Source organism: Charadrius vociferus, unplaced genomic scaffold, assembly GCF_000708025.1.
Source record: "Charadrius vociferus isolate BGI_N301 unplaced genomic scaffold, ASM70802v2 scaffold324, whole genome shotgun sequence".
Lineage (NCBI taxonomy): Eukaryota > Metazoa > Chordata > Aves > Charadriiformes > Charadriidae > Charadrius > Charadrius vociferus.
Genome location: NW_009648041.1, coordinates 2,527,653 through 2,555,443, shown reverse-complemented (window position 1 = coordinate 2,555,443; position 27,791 = coordinate 2,527,653). Strand labels below are relative to the sequence as shown.

The 27,791-nt window shown below is 39.8% G+C and overlaps 1 protein-coding gene across 1 annotated transcript in view; it reads right to left on the bottom strand.

The window, feature by feature from the left end:
- FAM19A4 (family with sequence similarity 19 (chemokine (C-C motif)-like), member A4) overlaps nt 1-27,145 on the bottom strand; it is a 49,797-nt gene extending 22,652 nt beyond the window's left edge. Inside the window, exons 1-2 of the mRNA XM_009883620.1 lie at nt 27,066-27,145; nt 23,834-23,949 (exon numbers count right to left, since the gene is read on the bottom strand). Coding sequence (XP_009881922.1) covers nt 23,834-23,949; nt 27,066-27,145 — 196 coding nt within the window. The remainder of the gene's footprint in view (nt 1-23,833; nt 23,950-27,065) is intronic.
- Between the last annotated feature and the right edge of the window lie 646 nt (nt 27,146-27,791).

The following is a 27,791-nucleotide window of genomic DNA, read 5'->3' as shown; positions in this document are numbered from 1 at the left end:
AGAGGGGGAAGATTTAAAATATTCTAGAATGAGTATAAAATAGTTATTTGGTTTAAAACAATAAAATACAGCAAAAGATAGATTCCGCTGTGAATCACCAGCTGTGATAAGGAAGAATCCATCTAGGATGAATATTTTTACTCATTATGAAATGGGTGGCAGATGGCCTGAGGTTATCATAAATGTGTACACTTTGGAAGTGGCCTTAGCTAAGAAGGTACCCATCTTCACCAACATAACCCCAAAAGTGTTCACTTATAAACAAGAAAGCAGGTTTTCCACTATCAAGTTCCAAGCATCCTGTGCTCTGAGAAGCTGAAAAATAACGATCAATCTTTAATCACAACAACTCAAAACTACATAGCAAGCTAGACCAATGAGCTGACAGTCAATGCATTCAGAATTTGATCTGGGCATGTGTAGAGTATCCCTAACTCCAAGTTACACAAAGTGTTGGTTTACAAGGCATCAGAGAGACAGACCTTTAGATACGGCCTTTAAAACCATCTGACAATTCACTTAAAATATCCTACTTTTACAGAAGAAAATTTGCCACACATGTTCACTGAAAAAGCAGGGAAGCACCAGAACATACATCCATTCCTAGCACTTGCAGTTCCACATGGGGCAGCTAAATGACACATTTCAACATTACCTTTTCCTCAAGGACTGTTTTAACTCTAACACATCCTAGCGACATGACATGACGTGCACAACGGAACCATCACAATGATGCAGGCAAATGCGGTTCCCCCAAGTACCATGGCAACTCCAAGAAAGAGAACATCCATGACAGAGTCCCCGAACCACGCGTTCTGAATTGGTTGTGGATGGGACACTCAAAGTGTGATAGTTCTCACAAGGACTTCTCTGCTGCCTCTCCATAGAGCCCACTCAGGGCACAGCACGCTGTGTTTTGATGATCCCAGCTGGCAGATGATTCCCAGCAGAAAAACTCAGACAAGTTTTCAAGTATGGCTTCCATACCGACTGCAACAGTTAGGCACCTGAAGGACTGAATCACTGTATTTAGTATAAATTTCACTCCCTTCCAAAGATTTAGGTACAAGTACCTTAAATATCAATAGTAAAAATCTCCGACCACCAACGCCCTCTTGTTAGCTACAAAGGCTGCCCTTTTTTCCTCCTCTTGAAATCTATTCAGACTGTGAGCTGGGGTGGATTCGTTTCCAAGGTGCCCTGGCTTCACATTCATTCTTTAACACAGGCGAGGCATTGAGAGCACTGAATGGCCACCTATAGGTATCTTTTACAATAAAGTGAACAACGGGGTGTGTCAAAAGAAGAACTCAGTTACCCTCCTACTGAGAACTATTCCATTGTTCAGTTTGTACTCATTAAATTTTGCTAACTATTAGACATGAAGTCAGACATGTTATTTGGCAACAAACTTGACAGCTACTTTCAATGGACTAGAAAAAACAGCATCATTTATCTCCTGCAGGAAGGCATTTTGCACTCTGAAATTAAAAGGTGCGGTTTCTTGAAAATCATGTCTCGTTTTTCCTTTTTATTTATTTAAAATCATTGACATATTATCAGGAACTTTGGTAATGTATTGTTATTAAAAACCCACTGAAATTGGGTAAAGAGAATAGATTTCTATTTCGTTTAATATTCCTGTCAGCCTAAAACAGAGGGATTTTTTTAAATGAATTTTTTACATGTCCATCAAATTTCAGTAAAAATTCCAGTAGAGAAGAGAAAAATTCTGTTAATCTTGACCCCGTAAAGCCTGAAAATATTACAGTGAAAAAAAAGACATATTTGTGCATGAAATGTCTTGTCAAAATTGGGACTACCTTCTTTAAAGGAATTTCTCACACGTCCTTCCTAATATTAGCGAGAATAGTGTTATGACTGATCATGATTCACTGCTTAAAGAACAGTAAGTTTCAGATGAGAGGTGGATGGCAATTACTGGGATGAATAGATCCTATATTAGAGATTCAACATGCTGCCAGTCCGACACATTATCCTTTTAAGTAATCTTAAGCATTTGGATAGAGGTGGATTATTAGATAGTTTATGTTTCAAGGCACGCAGGCAATATATGGAGGCTTACTGTTAGAAGTGGAAAATGTCTTTGTTTGCAGGATTCTGTAAATGGCTCGCTCAAATGCCTTCACACCACAAGTTGATGCTTTTACTGAAGCTGAACAGGGACTCTTTCTCTCAGCTGCCACCTCAGACCACAGAACAACACACAAAGTGCTGAATTAAAATCTTTAAGGAAGAACCCGTAGCAAGGAATGACCAGTTTCCAGCTCCAGGCAGAAAGAAAACACATAGCCTAGCTTCTTTTAGTAAGCAATCAGTCCTTGGGTGTAAAAGTAAATACAGCTTGCCTTATGCCTCATCTTCACCGGTACTGAACCAAGACAGGCAATTAGGCAAAATGAGAATGGAGTCAGTGAAACAATTTGTTGTTTGTTTACTATACACTACCATCTAATAGAGACCCCACAGAAATAAAACCCTTCCCGGAGGTCTTTGCTTTGTTCATAACTTATTACCCTAGAGACAAGAGATATCACTGATGCTATTTTAATCCACTAAGCTGCCTTTGCTCAGCTATATGGCAAGTCTTATAAAACTCTGCTGTGTACAAAGCAAAAACTTCTCTCTTGTGGCAAGAAGACCTTGAACTGGAAGGTTTGAATCTATTGCAAGTCAGACTATGGTAAAAATCACTAGTCATAATAGTAGTGCAGGATAATGCCTTCTATTTTCAAATTTTAGGTTTTGCTGTACTGTATTAGTGCACATCCAGCAGCCCTTGTCACCAATAATTACTATCCCACAGCAACTACACAAAAATACTTGCCAATTAACTAATTTCATTTTGACAGTTTTGGAAACAGAAGAGGAGAAATATTGATGTCTCCAAACCACAGTCAGCAGCTGACACACATTTTCTTTCTATCCGAAGGAGCTGCTGTCAAATGAATTGCTTAAAAAGGTATTTGAGGTGGTTCTGTAGAATACAGCAAGGATGCATTGCAGAGCCTTCTTCAAGTATTAATTCCTGGGGTGCTATTAAGATCAGTACAAATGAAAAATTCTCCTTGGTGGCAAGAAATGACAACTTGAGAAAAGCGCTATTTATAGATGGCCAGTATTTTAAAGGCTAGAAGAATTTTGAGAACAGCAATTGCCTCTAAAAAATAAAGCAAATCTTGACTTTTTCAGCAATATGCACTAAATATTTAATAAGGGATCCTGGAGCTCAGAAAGGTTTAAGACACTGTGTTAGGATATTGAACTAATAAGCTCCTCCAGTAAGCCTCTAAATACGTATAGTTAAACACTACCTAGTTTATTTTAATTATTTAACACAGAGACTGAAGGAGGTTAATGTGACCCAGAGGACTTGTTTATGTTGAAAACTATTGCCTCTCCTTACTCAAAAATCTGCATGCTGAGCTGCATCATAGCACAGAGTTACAAGGGAGCAATAAGGAGTGGAAGTTTACAGCTGCTTGCTAACGTCCAAATGATAGCATTTATACCCGGGCAGTGAGTGCATGAAGGCACAGGTAATAAAAAAAAGTCAGGCCCATTGACTTTGTTGACATCACTGGAAAAACTAATACATGTAAGTTAGGCGCACAATTCAGAACACCCTTGATGACGGGGGATTTTGTTAGTTTCCAAAATTTAATTTTAGAAATATAAAAATTCCCATCATTTACCATTCAGCTTACAAATCGTAACTGCTATTTGTCCTTCTCTCTCTCTCTCCAGACCATGGATGACATATCACTTTGATCTTCAGCCTTGTCCCCCGGCTAAGACAGTGGAAAAAGCAGCCTTCACTAAGCTACTGAAAACAATTAAAAAAACCCAAACCTCTTCACTTCAAAAAACCCAAGGGATAGTTATTAGAGGGAAAAAAAGAAAACCGCTTTTGCAGTCTTCCACATCCAATCAAAAGAGAGAGAAATGAGGGCCCCACCAGAGGAGGGGGGAATAATCCAGTTTTAAGCAATACCAACTAGGGCCCTGCATATTCACCTGGACATCTCTTCCTTAAAAAGACTAAAAGCTAGTCTTGCCTAAGTAGAGACGGGCTTGAGTTTCATTTTAACTGGGTACCTGGTTGATCAAAAGAAATCTCATTCAGAAATACTCGTTTTTATTTGTCCTCAGGAATGCAAGCACAAGATGAGGCTTACATTCCTTCTCATACATGGGATCCAAAACTGTAAATCTCATGTGCAGCATGAGACTCGTGCACAGCCAACAATAAGACGTGGTTTAGTTCTGCAACATTTTCAAAGCGATGTTCAGAGTCACCATCTTGATTCTACAAACTAGTATTTACACAGCAAAGGTTGTTAAAGACTAAGGAAAAATACACTGAGAGCAGAAGTCATGGGTCTCTTAGAGGATCAGTTGGCAAAAGGACTTTGGAGTTCACTGCATTAGATGCATTCAGAAATGAACAAATAATGGAAATTTTACATATGCATCTCCTAGAAACAAAGAATCCACTGTGCTAGAGCAAGCCTAGCAGCAGGTCTGTGCATGAAGGCAGCTTCGTGCTGCTCCACCATTGGAAATCTACTGACTTAAAACTGCAGAATCCTGCCCAAAGGCATCAGCACTGTTATTTCAGCTTCTCAAGAGACCAGTACTGGGGCACTGACCCTTTGCCATTCAGTCTATCTCACCACCACTATCACCATCCATAAACAAGGATGACGGTTACTGTGCTCTGAGTGAAAGGTGTGGCCTTTTTAAACACTTTCTGAGATCCAGGTGCCTAAATTCCACAGCTATTTGATTTCTAGTGTTTAAAAAAGTTGGGTTTTGTGTTTGGGGGCTTTGCCTTCTAGAAAAACAAAACTTCATGGAAATTACTGATCTCACAGTAAAAACAACCTGATTTTCAAACAAAGCTGAGGTAAAATGTTTCCAAAACCTCCAAGTAAGACCAACATCATCTTCAATCACCTAAAATCTCAGTATGGGGGAAATCAGCGGGGCAGAAACAAAGAGGGAAGCTCATCTGTACAAAAAGAATGTTTAAAAATAATTATCAATTCAAACGTTTTATCTGAGAATGAACCTAGGAGGTACCAGAGTCTTCTTTACCCTCAGTCCTGAATAAAAATAGCACACTTAAGTCTAATTTTGTTGGCTTATTTTTCCTTTTCTGCAGGATTTTCACTACTGCTTTCCTGTAAAGCTCTCCCAAGACTCAGTTATGTGCCCAGAGAGATTTTAAAGGAAAAGAGCTTACTTGCCTGGCATCTCTTTCCAACCTCTCTTAGCTCTAATTACAAGGTAAAGATTAAAAAGACAAATGAGTTTTATCATTGCATCTTTGGCCTTTTGGAAAGGAAAATAAAAACCAAACCCACAAAACAAAACAAAAATCAGTGGAGCTTCCAACCTCGGGTAAAATATTGAAGTCAGCAGCTGGTAAGGGAAGAGGGGGGGGAAGAAAAGATGAAATCCAATTTACAAAAAAAAAATCACTACAAAGCTCACATGCCTTGGGGCGGTCTTGCTTGAGTACAAAGTTGTGCGGCATGCAGGTGACATAATTAGGTCACTGGGGGCAAGGTGTCTTAGAACTATTATATAAAGAAATCCATAAAATTTCTCAAATTAGACTTCCTCCAGGTTTCAAGGAGGTTTAAAACAGCGACTCTGCAAGCAACCTGGAGTACGTCCTTCCTGGCAACACATAGCATTGCAGTTATATGATCTAGCTAACTAAATAGTTACTTTCCATCATTATTCCGTTCTCAGCTTGCAATTATTTATAGGAGCCTGCTAAATACATTTTATAACTTCGGCACTGAACACGAAACAACATTAAAGAGTTGCAATAGGCAAGCTGCCATTGGTGTTTCCCTATCATTTCAGGATGAAACATGACATTGCTCATATAATAAAAGTAGCTAAAAAGAGTCAGACTTTGCAGATCGGATTTTCAGAAGTGTCTAAAATGTGAGCCAGGAGCATTTAAAACAATGACGTTTCCCACTCAGTGTTTGTTGCCACTAACTTAAATGGATGATACATAATAACCAAAATCTAATGGGACAGAAATCAAGTGTCAGTTGGATACTCACATGTGAGACTGGCAATGGTTGTGCTGGGCAGGACGGACCCCAGTATTGGGATCACGGTCCACACTGACACAACAGCTACAGGTCGCAGCCATAAGCAGCTGCCCATGTATGCATTTACAGGATTTTTCAAGCTAGCGCAATACCTGCTCCTTCTCCTCTATCACCACAGGCCAGATGGAATTGCCCCACAGACAATCTTACATCTGTCCCATTTCACAGTGGCAATGCCATGAAAACCAGAATTCAAATCATCACGATCTTCTCCCATCAGAAGAAACCAATTTTTCTGACAATATATAAGCCAAATCCCATTTCAGAGGCAACCATTGCTTCTTGAGGTGACTGTAAGAAATAATCCCTCATTGATTGTGCTGTTCCGCTAAGCGGCATCCATGACACTGTGTCTGTTTTCTGTCTCCATCCCACATCACTGTCATGACTTCCATTCTCATCCACTTCACAGTACTCCAGGATCTTCTGTGCCCCTTAACTACAACAAGGCAAACGCTGGTTCCACCGTCGAGCTGTATTAATCAGCAAGCTGCCAGGACACACAGGACAGGTAACCCTCACAATTACACAGTAGCTTTTTCTTAGTGGGGGCAATAACGTACCTCACAGTTGGCTTTCTTCACATTCCTAGAAACCCTACCACGTTAAAGACTTTCATTTAGTTGAATTTCGCCCAGCAGTTTCAAAACATTATCAGGGAGTCAGTGACAGTTGGAGGGACTGTAAAATTATGTACGTCTTGCTCCTTTAGGAACTTTCAGTCATTCAGGGTTAAGAGGTGTTTGAAATGCAAGGTGCACACATGGCTCCCATTTTGGAAAGCGCTGTGAATTAAACTGTTTCACTAAACATAGTAAGACTCAGCCATCTCTTGTTCTCTGCAGCAGTCCCAGTTCCATTTCCTCTGAAGCATTTCATAACTAATTCAGAACATGCTGGACTATTGGATTGACAAGTATCAGAATACACAAGAGCAAACTGAAATGGAACAGGATAACTAAAGAGGAGGAAGAAACAACTTGCTCAGAACAAAAAACAAAGCATTGTTCTTGCCACCTGTAGCTAATCCCAAAACTTGGAACAAGACACCAACATAGGGATCTACTTAACAGCAGCCTTTTTACACAACTATTACAACTACATAAATCATCTCTTGATTATACTGTATCACTTCCTAACGAACATACAGAAGAGAATCCCAGTACACATCTATGCTGTGCCCTTATAATTCCCAAATTTCCCTTAAACTCCCCAATTTCATATGGATTGTTTCATGTGTCTGCCAGCTAGAGATGTTCTGTCCTCTCCGTGGATCTTCCATTATCTGTCACCTGGGGCACGCACAGCACCACTCCCAAAGGGCCAATCACAGAGCTAGATTAATAACGCTAACCAGTTACCTTTCTCCGAATGATACCACCCTAACTAAGAGATCTCTTTATTTCTAAAAAAACCTCCTTCAAAGCAATTTTTCCTTTAGGCTTTTAAGCCAACCAGGTAAATTCAACAGCTGGGACGCTCCCATAAGTCAAACAGCCCCAATTTCCATACTGCAGCATCAGATAATACATTCAGCCAGTGCACGTGGCTTCTGTCGATAAGTTTCAAACAGGTTTGTGTCACTGTATCTGCAAGTAAGTTCAGAAGGAGGTGAACAAGTTGCCAAAATCTTGTTTCATTCCAAGATTGAGGGCCATAATAGAGGTCAAGCCTGTACCAGCTCCAAGCTTGTATTTTCCCACATAAAATAATTTTCCTTACTTTATTATCTCCTCATTCTTGCGGAGCACCATCACTAGGACCTGTAGCTGGGATTAAGTCTCTTCTACGTATCCAAAAGGAACTACTGTGGAATTACTGTTAACAATCCAGTCACTGGGTGTCACTGCTGTGGCATTTATAGGCCCACTGCTCTGGGGAAACAGTCTGTGGTTTGATCTCTTATTTCCTGCTTGCAACAAACGGCACTATCTTTATTCTACCCACTTAATACTATATTCACCACCTCGTAAATACAAGTATTTTCTCTTAAACTTAGAACCACCTCCAAAGAAAGCAGGTGAGATACTTTCCAAAATACATCATTACAGCTACAGTCTTTACTAATTAGTCAAAAACAATTTAAAAAATATATCAGCTTTCAATATTTATTTGCAAGAGACCAGCAGTCAAAAAATAAAAAAGCTCTTGTTCTGTTGATTGAAGTTCAGTCTCTATTTAGATACCCAAAAATGTCACCATCATTAGAATTTTATTATTTGTGGGACTTTCTCATACCACACAGAGAGCCTTAACTGTACCAATCTCTTTTCTCTTACTGTACAGACTCAGTACACAAATAGCTGAAAAATACAGCACTGACACTGAGGTGAACTGCCCACACTTTCATCCTAATGGACTGTTAGCCTCGGAGGTGAGCTGGATCCCATTTAAATGCTGGCACACATATAAAGTATTGTAGGTCCAAGCACTCAGCATAAAATCATGACATTTAGTTAAGAAATACATTATGTTATAAAGGCGCAATGCTACACAAGACGTTATTACGTATTTTAAGTAATATAATTTACATTTTAAAGAGACTCAAAAATTCAGATACTGCTGCAACTAACATGAGGAAGGTGGGATTGCTCAAGGTCAAATCTAATTACAAAGCCTGCTAAGATGAGGATCATTTTTTAAGCAGTGGGAAATTAAATTATTTGTCCACGCTATTTGGCAGTAAATACCTGCCTGTTTTAATTGCTGTTGATATAACCTAATAAAAATTGGAAGGGAAACGCTCATGCTCAGTTTCAGTTCCCTTTCCAGGTAAAGTTCTGCCTGACATTCAGTGAGCTGAGCTGGTCATTGCCACAGCCTGACCCACAGCAGGTACAAGGGCACATCACCTACTCACTGGCTGGCTCAGCCCCCCGGCTCTTAGAAGATCTAGTACAGCAATATGCATTCTTGGACACCGAGAGAAGAAGAAACTGAAGACCAAGCTGTTCCTCTCCTGTTATTTGCCTCTGTGTATCCAGAAGAATAAGCAGGGAGAAAGTCACATGAAAGCTGGAAGAATATGTTCTAACTTGGACAATCCCACTCCTTACTCAGACACAAACCGGAATATATGGATGTGTTCTGCTGCTGCCACCCAGTGGGGAGGTTGAGTAGAAAACACTTGAGTAAAGATCGATGGCTAACAAGGGCTGAGTCTGAGTCACTGTCTGATGCTTATTCTGCACCTTCGATGCCTTCGAAGACAAAAGTTTTCAGAGAAAGTAAAATGAAACAGGTGTTGAATAAGAAACCGTTGTAACAGTCTGCGCCTTCTGCACAAGGACAAAAGAGGCACTCCGCTGCTCCGGCTCGTTCCTGGTGCTGCCTCTGAAATCACTCTATGGACTTGATCTGCTTCGATCCTGCAGCTGTTTAGCTGTTTTAAGATGCTGAAGCTGACAGAAGGATGGTTACACAGAGCTTTGTAACATGCAGGATCTCAGCTTATACCAACGAATTTCAAAATTCAAGTCTTCAAATCTATAAATTTCATTGCAGTTAAAATGGAAGTTCAGCAACTACCTTGTGTACACACAGTAAAAAAATCCTACTGGCTGCTAATCTGCAGTGATAGGTATCTAAATATCTTGTTAAATCTGGCTTTAAAAGCCTGTATCTGCCTTGTTTCAGTACTTGGGAGCTCAGAATATGTATGTGTAGAGCAAAATGAGACTCTGATACTCTGATACCTACTTAGCATCTCCTCATAGATAACAGAGGGCCTCAGAATTGGTAAATGATAGCATAACATTTTCATTATCAACATCATTACATGTGGATGATGAAGCAGAGGCAGTGACAACAATTTAAAGCCAACTCAAATTGTCAGCATACAGTCTACAGGGCAATTTATGAAGAAGATAAATTTCTGATGCTAATAGGACTCTACAGCAAGACATCAATAGGCAAGAACTCCTCCAGCGAATCAAGGAGACTGGGAGGGAAGCACGGGGAAGTGGACGGACTTGGGACTACGAGAGAGGAAAAAGCAAAGCTTTCCTTCGCAGTCTAGATACACAATCAGCACTCTGCTTTGTGAGACTGAGATGCTGCTGAGACTGACTCTTGTTTCTCTATGTCCTTGTTTTTCATACCTTCATAATACTTCCTATAAAATTCCTGAAAGCAACATAAAATTATAATTTAATCCACAGCATCAAATCCCACTACACAGAGCTCTACCAATCAGCAGTAGTGCTGCAGCAGTCAACAAAGAAGGGGATGATGCTTTCTTTTTGGTGTATGGGGGGAAGCAGGTGAATTGTGGCCCAATAAACACCATTTACCAGTTCTGACATTCAACTACACCATCAGCAGAATGGAACTGCTTAATTCCAGAAGGATTCATTTAAGATAGCTATGTTTTGTAAGTAAACAGATATCCTTGATTTGCCTCTATACCAAAACACAAAAAGCTCATTTACCTTTTAAAAAAAAATTAATGTAGTGTTAAAGCCCTGGTAATTTGCACACCCGTACAAACAATGCATAGACAAGACTTGCATAGCACATAACATAAAGAATAGTCTCAGCCTTTGCACGTTTCTACCAGGTTACTGCTTAACTGCGTTTTAAACTTTAACACTTGTTTGGATACAGGACAGCAGAATTAACTGAAAATGTACAATATATTATTTAATCTCTGATTCTAGTCAAGAGGGTATGTAATCATTAAGTGCAGACCTATTTATCTCCTTCTCATTTCATCATCCGGTAATTTAAATGTGATTTTTGAATTTCAATTGGCTTATCAAGAGCTCAGTGACATCGTGAGATCCCGTCTCCACTGAAAGTGATTTCTGCCTTTCTTCTTCCTTGAAGACTGTCATGTCCTGTTCACTCTATCAATCAGCCTGACATTATCTTCCTTTCACAGAGCAGATAGCCTAAGTCATCAGTTTTATGCAAAAAATAACAAGTAGCTCTCATTGCCCCAGAGAGCATTTTGCAATTGGATGTTGTTCTTTACACACTCTTATTGAAGCAATGTTTATCCTTGTGTATTTCATAATGTCTTCTTTTCATATTCATCAATTCTTTGCTTAATGCTTTATTTACAGTATGTTGTAACATCAATGACCTTTTTAAGAAACAAATACTACTTATTGATTTTCAACCAGATACAGAAAAAAAGGTAAAGAGGAAATGGAAAGACAGGGGTATTTAAGAAATCCATAAACGCAAAATGGAATTAAGATCTGAAATACATACTCATATGCTAATATAACTCAACTGCTAAAACACAGGCTCTAAACACACCACAGCACCCAGATAACTCCAGTGATCAGCATCTTCCTTTCATGCTTCTCGCCTTGCATCATATCTCCAGTATATATCAAAAGTACCTTTGCTTTCATTTAAGCCTGTAATCTCATTCTTCAACTAAGCACTCACTCCAACTTTACACGGAAAGAATGGTGTTTCACTAAAAATGGCTTATCGTTTTGCTGCAACCTGAATGTTACACATCTTGGTTCTGTCTTCAGGCTTGATTGTACTTTTAAGGTTTCTACCACTGAAGTTGGCCAAATGGCGGTGAGGAATGGTATGGCCCTTGTCCCTGCAGAAGCTCAGAGGTCTGCATGCCCCGAGGAGTGATCCTATCAACCAGTCATTTCAATGCAGTAGTGCCAGAGTGCTGTTGGCACCTTTTAAGATGGGTGCTACTCCAGCCATCACAAACTCTGGTCCTCCAGAAGTTAAAAGGGGCCCTGGCATTCTGGCTTTCTACATACTGAATGGAGAGACAGTTTTGTCACCTAAGTGTCACAGTCACTGCATCTCTCTCAGGGGATCTGAGCAGGGCACAACAACACTTCCTCCCCGCACTCCTCCTCAGTCAGTTAGCATTTTTTGTGATCTAGCAAGGAGTGGTCATGACATTACTGAAAGGGTGGTCATACCCTTCCCTACCAGAGGTCAGTACATACTGTCTTTTGACTCCATTTACCTTAGGGTACCTGTGCTTTGCGCTGATTTGTGCATGAAATGAGTATCAGCCTATCGGTATGCAATGACTGTATTATCACCTCACTCACCTGAGACAGAAGGACCTCACTTCTCTCCCCCGTCCCCATAGGCAAGTGGCAAAACAGTTTTTAGTGAACATGAGCAGTGGCAATTAGCAATATCTATTGTCTCATTACAACCATCTGCTGAGGCTGCCACAAAACAGACATCTTTCCATTGCTTGTCCCCTGATTGAATTCATCATTTCACAATAGGCAGTTTTTCCTTCATCAAGGAATGACCTTGCTAGTGCCGTTTATTATCTAAGAGATCTCAGGCTGAAAGCCCCTATCGTACTCCATAAAAAATATAGTAATGTATTTAGCATTCAAAGCAAAATGTTAATAATATTTTTTAAATGCCATTGCTTTGCATGGGCTTTTGACTGTCTCAGCTAATGGACTCTGGACGAGAAAATATTGAAAAAAAGTTTGTGAAGGAGCTTACCAGTCACTTGTCAGCTTTGACAGGTGTACATCTTCACTGTAGCTGGCCAGCACAGTGCAACGATGGTATTTAAGTACTGGTCTGTGCTGTTTGCATAAATAGCCCAGCCACCAAGTCCCGGGCAAGGCAATCTAAATATAACCTCTGGCACTGTTCTGCAACTGAGTCCAATTTGTTCCCAAGATCTGGAAACATTCACCATGCACACATGTGTTTCAGCCCCCCATCTGTTGAATGAGAATAATCACACTTCATTTGTAAAGCACTTCATGTTCTACTGACAAACACCTTGTATTGCTTTGATTTCAGTGAGCCTGGCTGCCAGAGTAGACTTACTCCAGCATATCACTGTTTATTTAGACTGAAGCACTTGCGGCAGAGACCCCTCTCTTGTTGAGAGGCAATACATAGAGAATGCTGGATCACCTTTATCCCTTTGATAAACCGGTCATACTGCAGCCATAGGGTTTTTTTAATGCTGTTTTGATGCACTTCTTGCTACAGCTGAAAGAAAAATGGAAATAATTTTGAATAAAACCCTACTCAGGTCTTGGTTCTAATCCAGAATTCAGTTAATCCAAATCCCCTGATACTGGGGAGGGGTCAGGAAAATGCTTTCCATAGTCACTGTTGGATTAGATTTGTTCCCCCAGAAGAGGACATGTTTTCAGAGTAAACTCTGTTTTCTCTCTAGCTTGGCACAAACTACCATGTGATACAGTCTGATAAAAGGATGTTTCTTTACATTAGCATAGCAGACTTATTTGTCAGTTGTAGACTAATTATCTTGGCTCCTTGTTTGGGGATTGTGGCATCCCTTGCAGTAAACTGCATTTTGCTGAGGGCAGCAATTTTACGCCATTTCTAAAGAATGTCGACTCAAAGTTGTGGGGGTTTTGTATTTCCAGTAAAAATACTGTATGGTGAAGGAAGAAAAATAGCACACCTGCCACAGTATTTCCAAATGAAATGTCAAACTAGTGCTTTTTCCTATGTAGTTCAAACAACAACAACAAAAAAATGAGCATAGGTCTGATAGTAAAATCCACTATGTTGTTCCTTACCCATTTCTGAAACCTTGGAAGTAGAACAAAATCTGAAAAACTAATTCAATGCAAGTAAATTATTAAATTCTATTATAAGTAGGCATGCCCAAAACCAGACAACTCATTTGAGCACACAGTCAATCAAGTGTCAGTCCTAAAAGGCAACTTCCAGTGCAATCAGCTTTCTTTCCTTCTTTGTAAGCAACATGCATTAAGAAACCCTGAAAATAAAAATATCAGTTACCAACAGTGCCATCTCCAACAGAGAGCACCTAGAGGACAGTGGGTGCCTCTTTCTACATTCAAACTGTTTTAGAAGAGGAATTTCAGTTGATTTGGGGGTTTTGTTGTTGTTTTTGTTTTGGTTTGGGTTTTTTTCCAGTTGGAGGAATACCAGCATCTGCTGAAAGGACTCAACAGAGAGAAATCATTAGCATATCCACAATTTGGGCCAGACACTCATATTGCTAGAGTGATTTATGCCAACTGACATAATTTGCACTTTTTTCTAATTATACTCTTACTTGATTTTCATACTTTCAGTAAATTATATTTTCTAAAGACAATCTAAGAACACTTAGGAGTAGCAACAAACACCAGTTATGATATCAAGCCGAAAATCTTCCTGTTTGATCTACTCTGAAGAGGGCAGCTCCTTAAAATGGGAAGTCGTAAGAGGAAAGGCACCATCCCTTTGGGTGACCAGTTATTTGTTGTACCTTATTTAAAAAGGAAAAAAAAAAAGGGGGGGGGAGGGGGCGCAGAGTACACACTTATTGCTTAGTCATGAAATGCAATAATCTGGTTCCGTAACTTCCAGTGCTTCAATATACTTATTATATGACCAGACTGTGCAAATGACCTCATTGGGACAGGGGGAGGGAATGTGTCAGAAAGCCTTGATACTTTCAAATTGCATGAAGCGTAAGATAGTATAAAAGAGTTGTAAATACGTATTTATAGGGAAAACAGCTATTTCCATGTTCCTTTTCAAGAGATCTTGTCTTTCCTTGTGCTGTGCATTGAATTAGGAAGAGCATTGGATCCAATCTGGTACCGTACAAAGGTCACAGCTATGAATGAGGGACGTGCCTGCTGTTCTCTCCCCTTTCGTACTGTTTGTTGTTGAAAGACACTTGTGCTCTAACCAAGTAGGCTAATGCCACCTTAGAGCCCTTAAACCCCCTCATCTTCATGTCCCATCCAGGGGTGGCAAAAAGAAGAAAGGTTAGCATCCTCTCTACCAACTTTTATTTCCTGCTATGTAGAAGGAAATCTCCCAAAGAATAAGGGAGCTATAGAAGAAAGGATATACAGAGCACAAGAGATACTCTAAGCTTTTTCACCCAACTTGATAATAAGATGCGTAGGAAAGACTACCTTGATATTTAAATTTTGGCTTTACAATTGCTTACAATTTCATCTTTGCTGTCAGGCACCAACACGAAACTAAGATCAGCTGCATGCAACACCCTACAAACACCTGTTAACACAATCATGACCTGTTACACACAGATCCTGCCATTCCACCCCAGAAGTATAACTGACCAAGCTAATTTGCAGCAATTTGTCTCTGTGCAAAAAAGACAGTAAAAAGAAATCTGTTTGTTCCAAAATGTTTGCTGCATCTTAGGATGCTACTTTAAGGAAACACAGGTATAAAACTAATGGAAGAACTGATATCAGGAAGATGCAAGCAGTAAATAATGCTACGAAAAATCCTGCCTCGCACTTCTCTGGTCATTATTTCTTTAAACAATAACATAAATCAAAAGGATAGTGACCATCCCTGGACTGCCAGGCACATGGATGCTGTCCATCAGGGAAACAAAAGCAGAGCTAAAGAAAGAAAAAATAAATAAATAAAGGCAGGCCAAACACTAAGCAATAGAACTGTTGATCCTAGAATTTTCCACTCATAACTTCTGTCATTTGCAGGGTGTTGTTGAAGATTGCCACCCTGGAAGATAATGAATGGCAGGTGTAGCCTCCACTCCTGTGCTGATGGATAGCATTTCCAGTCTGATGAGGAGAGATTTTTTGAACCCTACAAGACATCTCTAATCTCCTGATTTAGAATCCATTGTCCCCAACCAGTTGTCACTCTCCTGAAGTAATGTAAGAATGCTGACAAACACTGAAAAACAGACAGCTGCAGCAAAGTGCTATCAGCAGCAATCTGGAGGTGCTCCGCCAACAAAACATTTAAATGTTAGTAAAAAAATAAAATAAATTTAAAAAAAAAATCAATATCCAGGTTCTTCCATTATTAATTAAACATTTTCTGGTTTCCAAGAAGAACTGCATGCTCAAACATGTCCTTGAAATCGGACATGTCAACACTGTAAACTTTCAAACTCACACCAAGAGGCAACTCTCTGGCAGGGGAAAATACCATGCTTGGCACGAGAGCAGAGCTGAGCTCTTCATGCAGTCTGAGTGGACTACACATAGATGGGGCATGTTTGATGCTACAACCAAGTATGACAACTAATCTCCTGCTCTTAAATACAGGGTGAGTATTTTGCCAAACCATGGGCTAATGGAAGCCAGCATAGAGGGACAGCATGTCCAAGCCTGCTTCTGAACTACCCTTCACCTGGTAGCAGAGAAAAAAAATAGATACTAAGTCTAAATCACCAAATCAATAGGAACTGCTATCCATTTCCATGGACTTTTATTCAAGCCTGCTCAGTCACTGGTTTGGGATGAAACTCTCCAGTAGCACAAGGCCTTACAATTACATTAAAATTGGACTTTAAGTTTGGGACAGGCTCTGTGCTGCTATTACAATTAATGTAATTGTAAGGCTGTGGCAATGCAGCCCATGCAGTAAGCACAGACATGTTGATCAATAGCAGAACAGGCCCTAAAGCAATTTCCATCCCTCAAAATGGCAGTGATTTGCAAAACACTGAATGATGAATTCTGTAAGAATGACTGGCTTAAGCGTTAATAAAATCATAACTATGAAGTCTAACTTTTCTGCTGGGACCAAAATCCGTATGACATATCCAGAGAGGTTGACAGCTATATCACAGAAGAATCACAAACTCCCACTTCAGTGGGGTCAGGACTTCATCTTAGGCAGGTCTTTTAATTATTTCAGAGCAAGGAATGCAATGCAAGCCCTTTACATTCCAATCTATTGCCTTCATCACTTAAACATCCGTTCTCCCAGGGACTCAGCATATTGACCTCTATGTAAACCCAGAGCAGAGCTCCCCAGTAGAATGTGTTCCATGTTTTGTTGCAACATTTCACCCAGATGAACACTGAGGACAAGATGCTTTCCATCCTATTTGTGGATTTTCACTTATCCAACAATTTCATTCCCCCCACATTACCACAAGCCTACCCATTTGCAATATAAATTTTTTTTATAATATAAGTTCTAAGTTTAGGAGAAGTAGTTTGAAAAAAAAAAAAAAGAGAAAGAGCAAAGAAAGCTTTCTTGGTTAGAATTTTGGTCAATGGAATGTAAATTATCATTTGTTGCAGATAGCAGCTATATAAAAAATGATGCTGTCAATGTAAAATGAATAAAATAAAGACAGTATTTTCACAAGCTTTCCCCAATGGCTTTAAAATAAGGTCACTTAGATATTGCAGGAAAGAGCTTGGTTTCAGCCTCCTGCTATACAGATTGATACACTGGACTTGGCCATTCGGGTGTTAAATGAGACTCCCATCTTTTTTGTTACAGAACTCTACCCCCGTCCTTTTGAAACACAATGAAATATGATACACAAAACCTACACGTTCACCAGTTTGTCTGTAATTTTTCTCCCCCTGACTCCCCGGAATACACAAACCTTTTCCTATACAATCACATTCCACACAGTTAAAGTGCACATTCATGGAAAATGATACCAGAAGTTACATATTTCCCTATAAAAGACTAAATTAACACTGAATTGCTCCTTACTGGTAACATAGCTATGCATCCAAATTGAAGTCGTTGTCAAAAATCTGTCATATGTATTAAAAGTTTCCATTGTTATTTACAGGGAAAAAAAACAAAACACAAAGGAAAATAAGTATTTCTTCCTCTTTCCTTCTCAAAAAAAAAAAAAAGCCCAACTAATTTCATGCAGCAAAATCTGCCCCTTTTTGTCTTAAAGGGAACCTATTGCTCAACAGAATTGCTTTCCTTCCTACCTTATTACTTGAAGAGATTACAGCCAGGGCTGTATATTGTAGCTACCCTATATTTAGAAGCTGGATAATAAAACACATAAATAACAAACTGAATAAAACATTAAGACATAAAAGGAGTTAAACAGAACAAAGGGCTAAAGCTTATTGTGCACTAACCATGTCTGACCCGTTGAAATACAAAAGGACTCACAATTCTAATTAGTAAAATGCACAGTTATGATTTAAATCCCGAGGAAGCAAGTGCGGTGCCCGTCTGCGGCTGTTTGCTGGAGCCCCTTTGGCAGCCTTGCAGGGCCCTCTGCTGGAACCGGGAACCGTACCGTGGCAATCCGACAGCACCACTAGGAAGAATGATGCTCCAACTCAAAAATAAGGTGAGAACAAGCACCCTGGGGTTTTCCCTTTTTCTTTGAAAGCCACAATATTTCTAATACAAAGCTGCAATTTTCAGACATGCAGCCTTCACTTAAATAGATGAAGACCTGAAGCCTGTGTAAGGGAGGCTCTGACTCCCATGGGGACAGGATTCTGTTCACAAAGTCCTTAAAGTTGTGAAGACCTGCAATTGATGTGGAACAATCCAGTCTGCTACCAGACCACCTGAAACCAAAAGCATGATCAAGAGGTATTAAAAGGTCTCAATTCTAGCTGACAGTGACATTTCAAAAAAAAAAAAAAAAAAGCAGACTTGGAGTGTCCTGTAGACCAAAACAATGTCTGGTACATGCCTCGGTACACGAATTGCTATTTTGTGCATAAAGGAGCAACCTTCTGCTGGAATGTTCCCAGTATCATTTATGCTCACTTGCTAGTCAGCCCCCGAGTCCAGTTCAACAGCATCACTGAATCCCTTATTCATCCTTCATATGAAATGTGATGTTCACTTCTTCTTCACCTGATGCCTGCTTTACTGATAACACACCCCATGCTGACAACTCATCAAGGTTTTACGTGTTCTAGGCTGCTATTCCTCTCTCACTACCCAGAAGAGGGCAATTAAGTGTATACTTTCCCAGTGTGTTAGAGCGGTCACTAGTTTTGTGGGTGGGATTCTTCCACTCCCCTAGGGTACAGACTTCTCTTTGCTGTTTGGGACACAGAAAAGAATTATTAAACACCTAGTTCAACACATACTCTCTGTACTGCCTTCAGCTGGTCTGGGTTTCTATCCATCAAGGGTAGATCTTTACCTCAGGTCCATGTACATACAATACTTGCCACTACCAAATGACAGGAGGTCTGTTTCTGTGACAAACAAGTGACTTTGACCATCCCATCGGTAGGTTAGACCAGCACCTCTTCAGAGAGCAATCAATAAAGGACAAAAAAGAGACGGATGAACTCTGAAAAGACTGCTTTCCCTGAGCCATAGGAAGGGCAGAAAGGGAGCAGCAGTGAGGACAGCCTTTGTCTTCTGCGTCAAGCACACTGCCGCATTATTCACTCAGATTGTTCCTACACAAGCTGAGCCTTTCCATACATCTGTCTCTCCCTGTTCAAGCATCAATCATAAGAAAACAAAGGAGAACACTCGTGGAATCCCAGAAAGTTATCTCAAGTCCCAGTTCAGGCCCTGCTCAGCAAAGTCTACAAAAGCAGCTCATCTTTCACATGTGATGGAAATTGCTGATCCTCCGAAAACCAACTAAGACGGCATCCCAGTTGCTGGAGATCACTTCTAAGATGCAGGGCAACAAATTACAAATTTTCAGCTGTATTTCACTAAGCAAAGATGTAGAGTTTACAACAGGTCAGGCTGGTGACAAGTCCTTCCCAAACCCACTTCCCAATCTCTACAGTCATGCATATTTTCTTGCCATTGCCATTTTTAACAAGACTTCTCCCATTCGACCTCTGATAACCCTGTAAATTAAACTGTCTGTGGTGCAACAAGGAATAAACTCCATGAAAGGAAGTTGCTACTTATTCCTCGAGTTGGTAAAAGACCGAGCTGTCCCAGTGCACTCAAACACAGCTATTTATCCCTATGATTCTGCAGGTACGGTAAGCAGGCAAATTAGAGTTATCGCTGAATTCTTCACTTGAAATCACAAAGAGAAATGTGAACTGTGTAAGAAAATTCAGAAACAAATTTAGCCCAGCTTTAAGCTACAGATGTTTATTAAATACATGGATTCTGGGCATGTTAATAATAATGGTCTTTCCAAAAATCTAAACCCAAGCAGAAGGAGGCTGGAAGCATTTCAGGTGAGCATCATCACATAAAAATAAAACACGGCAGCCTCAAAAAAGCCAAGTTGCACTGGAAATTCATGACAGAAACTGCTCAGCTAGCTATACCAATTAACGGTCTACAAGTCCAGCCCCCACATGAGGTGACCTGAGGAAGTGCCTTTTCAATGCTTCATCATCTTTGGATCCTGACTTATAGCAGTGAGGTGAAAACAAATCTTTTCTGGTACTAAATGTGTGTTGCTTCATTCAGCACAGCATGGAATTGATAGTTATATCGGTATCTGTTAGGTACTCTGGGAGCCTGAAATACTGCCCAATTTTAAATAGCTATAGTAAGGTTGGTGCTTATGCTTCCCTCAGCTATTGTCAGTGCAAAAGACACTCTTCAAAATGGTAATTCAGAGCAACAAAGTCAGATGAATATTCTGACTGTACATAGGTGCCTTCTCTACATAGACATATGGGGACCCTGCTGAAATAATCTGCATAAGCAGCATCCTCAGTGATCTAATGGTAATGAGAAGGAACACTTCTCCTCTACCTTTTGCCTAGTTAACTCTGCCAGTCAAAGCAATTACAGTGTTCGAACAAAAAAATAGGTGGCAGCCTCTAAGCTGGGCTCAAGATCCGCACAGCTTCAAAGCAATGGCAGGACTGGCTAGATTGAAGAGTCTCTTTCTCCACTAACAGTTATTTGATGGTGGAGAATATTTTGCAGAACAAAAGAAAGAACCAGGTCTGTCTTGCACTTTATTACAGGGAAGAGGTCCTTTTTGTCAAAGGGATTGCTCAATGCCATTCTCTCCAACTGTTCAGAAACAGAATGGTTATTGGGTCCTTAAAGATCTAGTCTCTGTTCCTGTCTGAATATTGCAGAGACAGCTGTTGAATGTCATTCTTTCAGGCACCATCTAACATGACCAAAGTCAATAATTGTCTTTTCCCAGATTAGGCTCCTTAAAAACAGCAATATTTTCAAAAGAAAACAGTCAATCCCCACTTTTCATCTTAAGTTCTATTGCCTGCTCTTGGTTAATAAACTTCCTCAGCTTTAATGAGTAAGCATTTTTTCAAAAGTGACTAGTACATAGCTTGAAACATACTGATTTTCAGGAGCAGGCACAGCATGTTCTTAAAACCAGCTCCTCCTAAAGTATCCCAGGCTAGGCACCTCATGCATGTATTTCCCACCCCATAAACAGTATGTATTTCCCACCTCAGTACCTACCTGTCACGTTACAGCTGCCTGACCTAAGGGACACAGGACAAAGACTTTGCCAAACCCAAAGCTTGAATTCATCCCTCTAATGTGCTTCAGGACTTTTTACTTTGAAAAAATGTTAAAGTTATCTTTATTGACTGCAAAAATTTTATCTCAATTGCCATCCAAGAGCAGGTTAGTTTGTATTAAACAAAACACACTACACTAAAAGCTCTACATTGTTTGCTTTCCTGATGAACAAGATTTTGTCTTGCTCACATATCAGATTCCATCACAGATCTGATCATACATCAGAAGGTCAATCTAGGTGTTGTATCAAACAGCAAAGATAAGATGAGGCTGGGAAATGCAGGCCCCTCACGGAGAGCCCCCCAAGCCCTCTTAATGGTATGTGGTGCCAGACAATGGGAGATGGAGAATCAAAAATGGACCGTTTCCTCTGCTACATGGAATCATAAAGTAGGATAGGGATCACTTCAGTGCACACATAAAAGAAACTAATGTCTGAGGAAGAACATTACACCATAGTCTAAAAAGGTGCACGCAGGTGCCAGGTTCAGTGTATCTGTTTGAAAAAGAGCTCCATAATCTGACCAAACTAACGAACAGAACCTTTCTTTAGCCCACCAGAGAAAGCACGGTACGCAAATCTGCTTAACAATCGAGCAGCTTGATTGTGTTTTACAGTACCTCTTTGATACAGGGGGAAGAATTCTTGCTGTCAATTAAAAGTACTCAGTCAACCATTCTGAAATGTTGTGTTGAAAAGACTGTCATAATTTACATAATACATAATGAGTGTTCATCATACGAGCCCACAACACAGGATCACTACTGCCTTATTACAGGTATTTCCCTTAGGTACACATGCAAAGCGCATCTTTAAAAGACAAAAATAACATTTCTTTTTACAAGACTCTTCCCTGAATGACAAAAGCTGTAGAAGGCTGTTCTCCAGGCTTTGCTGCATAGTCAGCTCTGAAACACTCTGCTAAGCAGCAGTTGTTTACAGGTAAGGTCAAGAGGGCCTAATTAACTTGTCATTGTGCATAGACCCCCTTCCTCAGTGAAGTGATGCAACTAGTTTCCATAACAGCTACCTGCAAAACGGTAATACGGATCATCCTCTAACACTGTATTCACTGGAATCACTTTCTGGGCTTTTGCTGCAACATGTCAGTTATTATCCATAACCTGTGACTGCGTTTTATGGCAAACACATACAAGTGCTCCGCAGCACCAGGGAACACAGAGCTGGTAATGGGGTAAGTCAAGGAGATGTTTTGTGTAGCTTTTAGACACACACACTGCTGATGTGCTGTGAGCATGTAGATAGACACAGCAGCTACATGCAAGTCACAGTCAGTCCTGCTTGCCAGGACTAAAGAAATTTTGGTGAGCACATGAGAAGCCTTCAGCTCCTACCTAGACAATCACCAGAAGCAGCCAGGAAAGAGATCAATAGGTTGTCTCATCTGGAGGATGGAGCCTCTAACAAATGCATCCCCACTTCCTAGCACTGAGCTGAAGTGGATGCTAACATTAGAACTGGACCCACAAGAGTCTGGCTCAGAGCTAAGAACATTACATATGGATTTAAGACATTACACCTAATTTAAGAATGAGACTACATCACAAATAGCAATACTCACAGAAATGCCCAAGCCAGCATGAAGATAACTATGGTACCGAGAACACAGTCATCTCAACATGGTGTTGCAGCCAGGCTTTTGACCTCTCCTTAAAAGCAGAGCTCACAGGTGGTATTTTGTTAACTTACCTCTCCCTCTTCTGGGATCAAAGGTGACATAGGGCTAAGTCAGTTAACCATTTTTAGGACTTGCACTGGTATGTTTGCATGAGCATTACTATATCTATATTTCTTTCTGCATTCAAGCTGATGTGTCTGCATGATCCTAGCATAGAGATGTTGCTTCAAAGATCCAGTCTGGTACCTCTTCATGAAGCCAACCCAGCTTGTTCTGAGCTATTTCTGTCATTTATAGCAAGATACTACTACATTGTGCCTGGTAAATATACCCTGCAACAACAGTGCATCCTCTTAAATGCAATATCTTTCTGTTTGCCTCAGGTTAGGAAAAGAAGGAGCATACCACAAGCTGAACTAAACCACAGCTCAGTTTTTGTGTTACTTAGTGAAAGAACTGGCTAACATAAGTCTGAGTGCTTTGATCTATTGCCCACCAAAGCCAATGATACCGTTTTAAAGTCTCTTGATAACAACTGGATTAAGCTGGAGAAGATAAAGATACATTTCAGAATATCTTTGGATAAGGATAAAGCAAAAGGACACAAACAAATCCCAAAGCCCTAGCAGTCATGAAGTCACTCCAAAAACTCTCTGGTGAGCTTTATGAGTACATAAAATTACTAGAGAAAAAACATGAAAATTTACAATAACTCATTTATTCTTGTTGTTGTTGTTGTATTTTTAACCCATTGCACTGATTATAACACGCTGTCAACAGCCTCATCAATTATCCATTGCTAAAAAGTGGGCTCTAACATTCTGCAAGTGGTATTAATTGGTCTCAGTAGCATATAATGAGTTTAAAAGCTCGTACCTGTGTGCCCCCGGGGATGGTGGCTAGAGGCGGACAACAATTTACAGCAGACCATTAACACATAGACCAGAAAGAGCCAGTCAGATAGAAGCATTGATTTGGCACAGAATCTCATCCTGGAGGCAGAAAAGGAAGCAGTTGAGTTGAAAGAACAATGCGAGTAGGGAATAACAAAAAAATGATGCATGGAAGGAAAAGCTGAAAAGATGCTGAAGAATAACTAATATGACTTATTACAAGGCAACACTGAAAAAACACCTTCATAGTTTGGTTGGGATCAATTCTTTTTTAAGCATGTTTTATAATTAGAAGGAATGCAATGGCTATCACACATCGTATTACCTACAAACATATATTTATAATAAGGCATTATGAGTGCAATACATTTCTCTGAATCTGAGATAAGGGGCTAGGCTTGGGTTTTTTGGATGAAGATCCATCCACACGCAAATTTAAATATACATATTTATATGTTGTGTTACTATTTTTAAACTACACCTGCCTCAAAATTATAGAAACAACACAGAAAAATGACATTCTTACTTAATATTTCTCAGGATATATTTGCTAAAGCTATCAACTCCCATGTAGTCATGCACATGAGTTGACTGGATCTCCCAAGCATACAACATCTGCTCGCTTTCCTGAAGATCAATAAGTTTGCTGAGGGTTAAACATTCATGAAACCAGCTCCTCAATCAGATATGCGAGGACTCACTGCTCTGCCAGGGTGTTAGAAACTGCTTTTCAGAAAACAGTTGTTCTAAAGAAGGTGAATGTTGTTAGTCTTATTCATGTTAGTGTTAGAACTAAGACCACAAATCCTCAGTAATTTTGCTGCAAATATCTACAATTAAATCCCTCAATAGCTTATGTTATGCCATTCATCATATAGAAAGAAAATCTAATCATTTTCTTAAACTCAGTTATGATGATTTATTACTCGCGCAATACATAAATGGGCATTATGCAGTCGAACCCTTAGATACAATGTTCTACACTTTCATCAAATGCTGTAAGCAGAAATACATCAAATTAATTAAAGGCAATTTATAGATTTGCATAAATTGAACTAAATACTGCTTTCATAGCAGTGACGTTAGTCTGCAGTTAATCAGCACGCTGGGATTTGGGCAAGACTATCATAAGCTTGCTTATTTGCACCAAAAAGTCCTTTGGGAACTTCTTTCCCCTGCAGATTCCAGTTCTGATTCTTCCAAGTATTTTCTAAATAATTTGTTTATCTGTATACCTTTAAAATACCTGAGACTATTCAGCTAATCCATTATTCAAGTGCTGAATAGACTGATAGTTAAAAAAAAAAAAAAAACACAACAAAAAACATTCACACCTTTAGCTTTACTATCAAAGCCAGGTGAAGGACTTTGATCCTGTTTTAAATTTGATAACCATCTACAAATGAAACCAAAACAGATCCCACTTTTTCTTATTTAAAAGTGCTTGCATAATTTTCCCTTTTTCACATCACAAAACAATTTTGTTCTCTCATTGTGTATGAATGCAAATGTTGATAAAGCCCAAACAAATCACAACTGCACTTATTAATATCAAAATCAGAAATCAAAAGCCTATTGTATGTAAATCCATTTTAGCAAGATTCACTCTTCTACATTTGAGAAAAAAACACATCGGTGAAAACCTCAGCACCTTCAGCTGTCCTTGTAGAGTTTACTCCAGCCTACTAACTTCTTTAAAAAGCTACATAAATATTGCTAAGAAATAACTCACTGTATCTACAAATTTAAGGAAAAAAAAATTACATGTAAAGAAACTGCATTTTAAGGACTGATTTGGCAAAAAGGTACCTTTTCTTGCAATAAGAATGTGCTCTGTTTTGAACCCATTATGTTGCCACCTTGAATGCAAACGAACCAGTACATGAAGAAATGGAGAGGCTCTTTTGTAGCAGTATATAGGAGTCTTCTGCAAGCATGAGTCAAGCCCAAAAGATAAAGACATCACTGATCCTTGCCTATCTTACAAGTATCCTCTTATGGAGCACTCCCAGGCTAATTCAGAGCAGCGACACTTCAGCTAATAAGCATGGACCTAATTCACCTCTTGCACCCAGCTGAACCACACAATGCTACTGCAGCTAATGGGATTGAGTCACTGTGAAACCAGCATAAATGTTATTATTTCTGTTCATCTGATACTAGTCTAAGGACTAATAAACTCTGAAATCAATCTACTATTTCAGATTTTTAGTCACCCAAATCTTCCCCAAGTAACTGAAGTTCATTTTCTTGAGAAGATAGCTGAATTTAATCTTAGTTTTCTTGCTCTCTCTCTGAGAAACACACATCTTGCACCTCATGCACCAGCTACCTATAAATAGGAACTCATATTCTGCTCATCTTGCAATACCATCCCTCTGCTGTTCTAAATACAAACACGGGAATCTGACCCACATACCAGTGGAGACCCCAGCTCTGGTGTCACTCTGCAGTATCATAATAAAGACTGGGACCTTCCTTCAGGTTTCCTGAGGTGTGACTGCAAGCAGGATTTAACCCTTAGAATAAACTACCACAGATGAGACATTTTGAGCATGCCTTTTCTGGTGTGAGTTGATGGAAAGGACACATATTTAGGCCCAAATCATGCACCACATGCTCAACAGCTGCTATTTCAGCATGTAAGTGAAGCCAGGTGTTCCCACCATTCCCAGTGCAGGAGCAAACCTGCTCTCAGTGGAAATGGTTGTGTGCTGACCTCATTTGACAAACCTTTCCCAGATTATGAATTTGACTCTTTTGAAGACATGGACCTGATGTTGGGCAGGGAATGTGAAACCAGGTTTCATCAGGTTAACAGGGTAACCCTATCCCTTTGTAAGTATATTCAAGCCAGGAATAAGTGTATCAATACAAAGCATCATCTTAGTTATATCCAAACTGAAAGGCTGATAAAAGCATCCAGTGCCATTAAAATGATATAATATTTGCAGACTTTAGTCTGCCTTGCAGGTAGACAGGACACAAGTCTTCAGCCCGCTAATATAAAGAAATACAAGGGGATCTTTAAAAAGCCAGGGAAAAAATGAAATTTGGCAGACAGATGCAGCAAGGGGTGCTGAGCCCTTCAGCGTCAGTGGGCTGCCACTTTCAGAAATGTCAAGCCTTCATTCTCTGTTGGATTCAAGTGGATATTGTTGCTAACCAGAACAGCAAATCTTCAGTGTCATTTGAAAGATAGAAAGTACTCTTACCTTGGGGACTTTGCAAGAATTTTGTTCCAGTCAAACACAATTATTTCAGTGTGTTTTTCATAGTTATTCCAGATTCCCATTTGCGGCAGCAAATAAGCCTTTCTGCATTTCAGAATTTTTCCTTCGCTTTGGGGACCTAGAAAGAAAGCCATATTACACTGCAATTAATGTCTGGAATGCTACTGTGAAATAGATCTTCGTAACCAAAAAACATTGTTTCACAGTGCCATCTACAGTGCAATCCAAGGCAAAAGGCAGCAGTCATATTGCTCTTTTCACTTGTTTCCAAGAACACAGAGAAACTGTGATAAGGCAGCTCTGAAATATCACTACATTAACTAAAGGCAGAGTTCGCTATACTAGAAATTACAAACACAATGTGCATTGTTCACTGTGTCCTTATAACCACATGCCCTCTCACCACTGAAAGGCCGTTAAAGCTCTAAGACACCACCACGGTGCAGATTTCCACGTGATTATATGAAACCTCCAACAGTTTGAACCAGAGATTATTAAAAACAGGGAAAATCCTTCACTGCCTTCATAAAGATTTGGACGAGTCCTTTGGAGTCTGGCTGCCTCAGGAGCAGAGGGTCCGTAGGGTCACATCCATAGGATTGTGTCTGTGTAATCAATGCATTACAGCACCCTCTGACACTTTTGTCTCTACTTCCTTCCAGCATCACAACTCACACCCAGCCCACCTATACCCAGAAGCTAAACTTT